General features: G+C 33.6%; 1 protein-coding gene across 1 annotated transcript in view; it reads right to left on the reverse strand.

Annotated features, from left to right (window-relative positions):
* Positions 1–4,497, reverse strand: part of LOC118194940 (uncharacterized) — a 75,671-nt gene extending 71,174 nt beyond the window's left edge. The window contains exon 1 of the mRNA XM_085811006.1: positions 4,391–4,497. Coding sequence (XP_085667132.1) covers positions 4,391–4,396 — 6 coding nt within the window. The 5' untranslated portion in view covers positions 4,397–4,497. The remainder of the gene's footprint in view (positions 1–4,390) is intronic.
* Between the last annotated feature and the right edge of the window lie 1,503 nt (positions 4,498–6,000).

Below are 6,000 nucleotides of genomic sequence, written 5' to 3' on the forward strand. Positions count from 1 at the left end.
CATGATATTTAATAAAGAAAGGTAACACACAAAATGTTAAAAAACGCCCCTTTGGACGTAATTTAAAATCTGAAACATTTCAGATTTTTTTTTATTATTATTATTTTATTTTATTTTATTTTATTTTATTTATTTATTTATTTATTTATTTATTTATTTATTTATTTATTTATTTATTTTTTTTTTTTTTTTTTGTTGTTGTTGTTGTTGTTGTAAATTTTGATACCCTTTAGATCAGGGATGTCAAACTCATAGGTACACTTGGGCCAAACAAACAAGGTTTAACTTTAGGCGGGCCCCCCCAAAAAAAAATCAATATTCATAGAAACGTAGATTTATTTCGAATAATACAATAATAAACATATATATAGTATATATTTATTTATATAGAAAAGAACAAGAAAAATTTAATGTTTACGTCCTGATACTTGACATCTCTTCTCTGCTATTATCTTTCCTATTTCGGGAGAAATTTTGTTTGCAGTGATAACTTTCAACGCTGACCCAAGGTGAGCATCATTAATACGGTTTCCAATAGGAGACTTATTACCTTTCATGACTGAAAATAACTGCTCGCACCGATAAGTGCTACCAAACATGGAAATAATTTCATATGCGAATTTTCGAGTATTTTCAAACCTGGCTGGTAAATATTTGTAAAATTTAGGCACGCCCACTTCAATGAATTTTGCTTTCAAATTTGAGTTGCATTGAATCTCGATCACCTCCATTTGCATATGGATGGGTACTGAGTCAATACTTATTGAGAAAATCGAAGAAAACAAAAAACATTTTGTCTTCGAGGGAGCTAAAATCATTAAACCTCGTTTCAAATTCAGTTGTTAAATTTGCAATTTTTCTGCGTATTTTTGATTTGTTATCATCTAAACTTGATTTGTTCATGCTGCACGTCGGGAAGTGGGTAAAATCTTCATTTTTAAGTTGTTTTTCCCAAAGAACTAGTTGACATTTGAATGCTTTAATTATGTCAAACATGTTCGTAATGATATGATCTTTTCCTCGTAACGATAAATTTAAATCGGTTAAGTGTTTGGTTATATCAACCAAGAAAGATAAATCTTGTATCCATATTGGATCGTAAAACAAACTTACGTCTTGATTTTTCGTTAAATCAAGACGTAAGTTTAAAAACTACATTTAAAAACTGACATGAAAAGTACATTTAAAAACTGACATATTTCTTCTTTCAAATCCCAGAATTGTTTGAGAATCTTGGAGCAAGATAACCAACGTACCTCGGTATAGTAGGACAAACCCGAATATTCACTATCTAACTCACTTAAGAAAGCAGTGAATTGACGCTGATTTAAACCTCGAGATCTTATAAAATTTGTAACTTTTTTATATATATGACAAAACATTCTCCATATTTATTACTTTCGTGCATAGAACTTCTTGATGTATAATACAATGCATATGATGAATGTTTGAACCGTGAATTTCACTAATTTTTTTTTTCTTAGTAATGCTACGAAGCCCTTGTTTTTCCCGGTCATTGATGGAGCGCCATCTGTAGCTACAGAATTTAATTTTGCCAAAGGTAAATTGTATTTCTGCAGAAGTCCAAAAACACAAGTAAATATATCTTCTCCTGTGGTAGTATCAGGCATCGGTATTAGTTCCAGTAATTCCTCAAAAATGTTAAAATTCTTGTCACAAGAACGAAAAAACACTGCTAATTGAGCTTTGCCACTAATGTCCGCGCTCTCGTCACAGGCAATGGAGAAACTTTCGAAACTGGATGATTTTGCTTTGATCTGATCACTTAAATTCGCGGCTAAATCAGTAACTCTTTCCGCAACTGTATTTCGAGACAATGAAATTGATTGAAAAGCTTTCACATTTCCAGGAGAAACAATTTCTCCAGCTTTCATTAGGCATTCCTTGATGAAATCACCGTCAGTAAAAGGCTTCGAATGTTTAGCTATCAACTCGGACAAGACGTAGCTTGCATGTACCGCCGCTTCACTTTCTTGCAATACTTTACTAAACATGGACTATTGCTTTTTCACTCCTAACTTGAGCTCTTTCAACTTTTCTTATCTCATTAATCCTTCGTAATTGCTATATTTCGATTTGTGTTGTTCGTAATGACGTTTAATATTATATAACTTTAGTACATTAATAGTATTATTACATATCAAGCAGATTATTTTATCTTTTATTTCACAGCAAAAATATTCTAATTCCCATTTTACTTGGAATATTCTATGTTCGTTAGCGATTTTTCGTTTAATTTTACTACCACTTGGTTTTGATATAGACATACTGAATACAAAGGGCTGGAATAAACACGGTTAACGTTAAAAAGTTAACAAAAATTTATTCTTTCCACAAGAGATAAATTAAATTGCTGAAATATTCCTTCAAAAATATTCTAACAATATCACAAAATGTCAAACGTTTAGCAAAAATCAATTCTAAACAGAGAAACTAATTCTATCTCACAGCGAAATCGCTACAAATCAATCACAGCATTACGTAAACAAACAGTTCGCTAGAACTACAGCTACCACTGAGATGAGTTGTTTGTTCTCGGCTTTTATAATCTTTATAATTAATTTCTCGAATATACTGGAAACATCTATAAATATCTGGATTTTTGTGGATGGCAACAGCAATTACGAGATATTTATTTATTAGGTATTAAATGCACGCGCTGTTCTATTTTTAACCTTCCAACGCAGCTGTCTTTTCAAAAATCGTCTGCGTTGCTAAGGCAACATGAATCAAATCTAATTACAATTCTAAATAAAAAAAAAAAAAACTAAATAAATAAATAACTATGAAATCCGTAACAATATGAATTAAGTAATAATTAATAATAAAGCAAAGTGCATGCACATGCATGCACCAATATATCGTACAAAACTATGATTGGAAAACTGAGAGCATGATTTCAGCCACATTCGGCTATCGGGGGATGCGTACAAGTTCTGAGTGCACGTGTCCCCCAAAAGCCGAAGGTAGCTGAACGCAGGCTACTCACACGCATTTGTAATTTAAGTAGTGTGTGTGTCAGCTCGCTGTGAGTAATCTAACAACACTGAATAAATTATCGTTAATTACTTAGCAGTAAACATTTCATTTTTTTCTTCGTCGATATGTTATTTTATTATTATATATTATTATTTGCCGATATATTGGCCGGGCCGCAAAAATATTTGTTGTGGGCCGCGAGTTTGACATCCTTGCTTTAGATCATAAACACTTCATTATTTCATAAATCAGGATTTCATATTTTTAATTTTATAATTTCTACATGCCATCTTACCAGATTTAAAATAATGATCTAATATCCGGAAAAATCCAAAGGCTAATCTTTGGAATATGGTAACAGGTAGTTTGGCGACATTTTGATAAGGCGATAAAGGTTACTAGGTAGGACTTGAGCAATAATCTGAGAAGTACACAGTTCGAATCACAGATTATTTTGTCTCAGAGAAATGAGAGATCATGAGACATGTCATGTGACATTTTCCAGAAAATTCCGATCGTGATTTTAGCTAATAAGCACTTAGAAACAATTTCGCTGCTAAAGTGCAGAATCGTCCATATGTTTGGCGCTTTTTACAAAAGTAAGAAGAATTGGATTTTTGTCAATTTTCTTTGACTTTTTAAGTGAAAATAGGTCGATGTGTACATGGATAAAGTCAAGCGTGTACGCAATGCCATTTTTGTGCAATTCTGGGATTTTTTTTTTAAGTGAAAATAGGTCGACGTGTACATGGATAACGCGTATGTGCAATTCTTAAAAACGCGTGAAGCAATTGGCGATTCTGCACTTTCTCCCAATTTCGCACCTAATCTTCGTCATGATTAAGCACTTTTGTTCCATAAAAGTTCTAGCATAAGAGTAAGTCGGCTAGCAGATTGTTGGAAATAATGTCGAGTTAAAAAAAAAAAAAAATGCCTTTACTTCGCGAAAACAAAATGGCGTCAAAAAAAAAAAAAAAACTAGCAGGTTGCTGTAGCAGGGTTGGTTGCCAAATTTTTGCCAAAAAATCGCCAAGTTACCATAATCCGAAGATTCACCAATCCCAAATCCAGAATCGCCGAAATCCCGATGAGTCCGGTTTTCGGATTTCGGACGTATACGATACGGCCTTGGCGCAGTTTTGAAAATTGTCGCCAACAACAAAATGACGAGTGTTTTGCTCATCATAATGTAGGAAAAAGTCGCCAAATCCCGTGCGTACCGTATGCTAGGATTAAACCAATTCTGCTTAAAAATAGTCAGTGTACAAAACAGGAATTTGAAATTTGAAATCTGAATTTGTTCACTCTTTCTCCTCAGAATGAGCTGTGCCATTGGTTAAACACCGGATAAGAGGTTTAAAAAATATAGAGAAATAAATTTCATACAAACCTCCATTTTATTAGCTTAGAATTTTTGTCCCCTTACAGAAAGTTCTAAAGCTTTTATCATCAATTTTGAATCATTTCTTAGTTACGCTTGAGACCGAATGCTTGGAGAAGTTAAAAACAAATAAAATTTTCATGTTGCCGAAGATAAAAGTAATATCTGCGCCTGTTTCATACGAACTAGAGTATTGCCAATTTTTTTTTATGAATATATTCAAATGATGTCTCTAGTTTGCACAATATAAATTTCAAGTTACCTTTTCGAGTAAGATTTTGCTAAATTCGCTGAAAAAATGCTTTAATTAGAGGAATATTCCCCCTTTTTTTCTTCCCCCTCTTTTTTTTTTTTGGGGGGGGGGGTAAGGATTATGTTAATTTTATTAACAGTTAAATTTTAAGTTAAAGTTCCTTTCCTGTCAAATTCTTAACTTCAACTTACTATTTCCGGCCAGAACGTAGTTTTGGAATCATCCTGAATACTTAATGAAGAGGAGCGGTATTTAAACCGCGAAATCTAGTTGCAGAGTGAGAGAGAATCAGAGTTTCTGATTTGCGCGCGTCTGCCTTTTGGCTACTTTCTCTCTCTCAAAGCTGTTATTACGCTCGGCCGTACTCAGGCACTTGATAAGCTTCGTAGTCAAATAGAATTAAGGGGCCAACTCGATTAGAATCTTAATAGCTTCGGCTATATTTCTTTAGTTATTCTTAGTTTTAGTTTAATTTTTATTCGCTCAAGTTCAAGCCCAAGTGTCGGCTTTGATTGTACACTACAAGACGGAGTTTTGTTAAATCTTATTGTAATTATAAAAGGTTAGTTACCCTTCCATCTTGTTGTTTCTTGTTACACGAACTTAAGCGATTATTCGCTAACTAGTTCTTAAGATTCGTCACTTTCTACAGTAACTAAGAAATACACTAGTGAGAATCTTACATCTTTTCCTTTTTTAAAAAAATTCAGTCGACTTTTCTTTTCCTTATTATAAAATTTACAAATTAATAAAATAATGTATAGCAAAACAATCTTATTAACACTTTATTTAAATAACAAATGGCGCTGTAGTATTTATACTGAAAGTGGAAGATAAATTTTTAATTGCATTTTCTTAATGATCCGAATTTAAAGGTCAGCAGTCAAACAAATGGGAAAAAGTCAGTTATTCAGGTTAAATAATGTATAAACATTGGGTACTCGAATATGCACGCTTATTCTATTTAATATTCATTAATTAGCTTTGCACTCTTATTTGTAAGCACACTTCGTGTCCGTTGTTTTATCTGTTTACGGTTCAGAGCAGTATACAGGGAAGACGCTGTAGTTTCGAAATGCAACTGAGATGTCACAGCGCAGAGAAACGCCAGATACTGTCTTTCAACTTATCTGTATTCTCTTTCGCGGTAATGTGTGTGTGTGGGATTATGGCAAAGCCTCGAGGGCTATCTGCCTAAGAGGAGGGAATGCCTTCGTGGGAAACTGGCTCGTATACCCGTTAGACATGGGGAAAACCACGAAAGCGCCCATGCAGCCAGCCCGTTCGCGGGATTCGAACCTCGGACCGAACTACCAGTGTTCAGCGACTTTACTGCTCGGCCGCCTTTCGCGGTAATGAAATTAAA

Source organism: Stegodyphus dumicola, chromosome 2 (genome assembly GCF_044657685.1).
Source record: "Stegodyphus dumicola isolate Sdum_Otavi_A_Nest chromosome 2, ASM4465768v1".
NCBI classification, from domain to species: Eukaryota; Metazoa; Arthropoda; class Arachnida; order Araneae; family Eresidae; genus Stegodyphus; species Stegodyphus dumicola.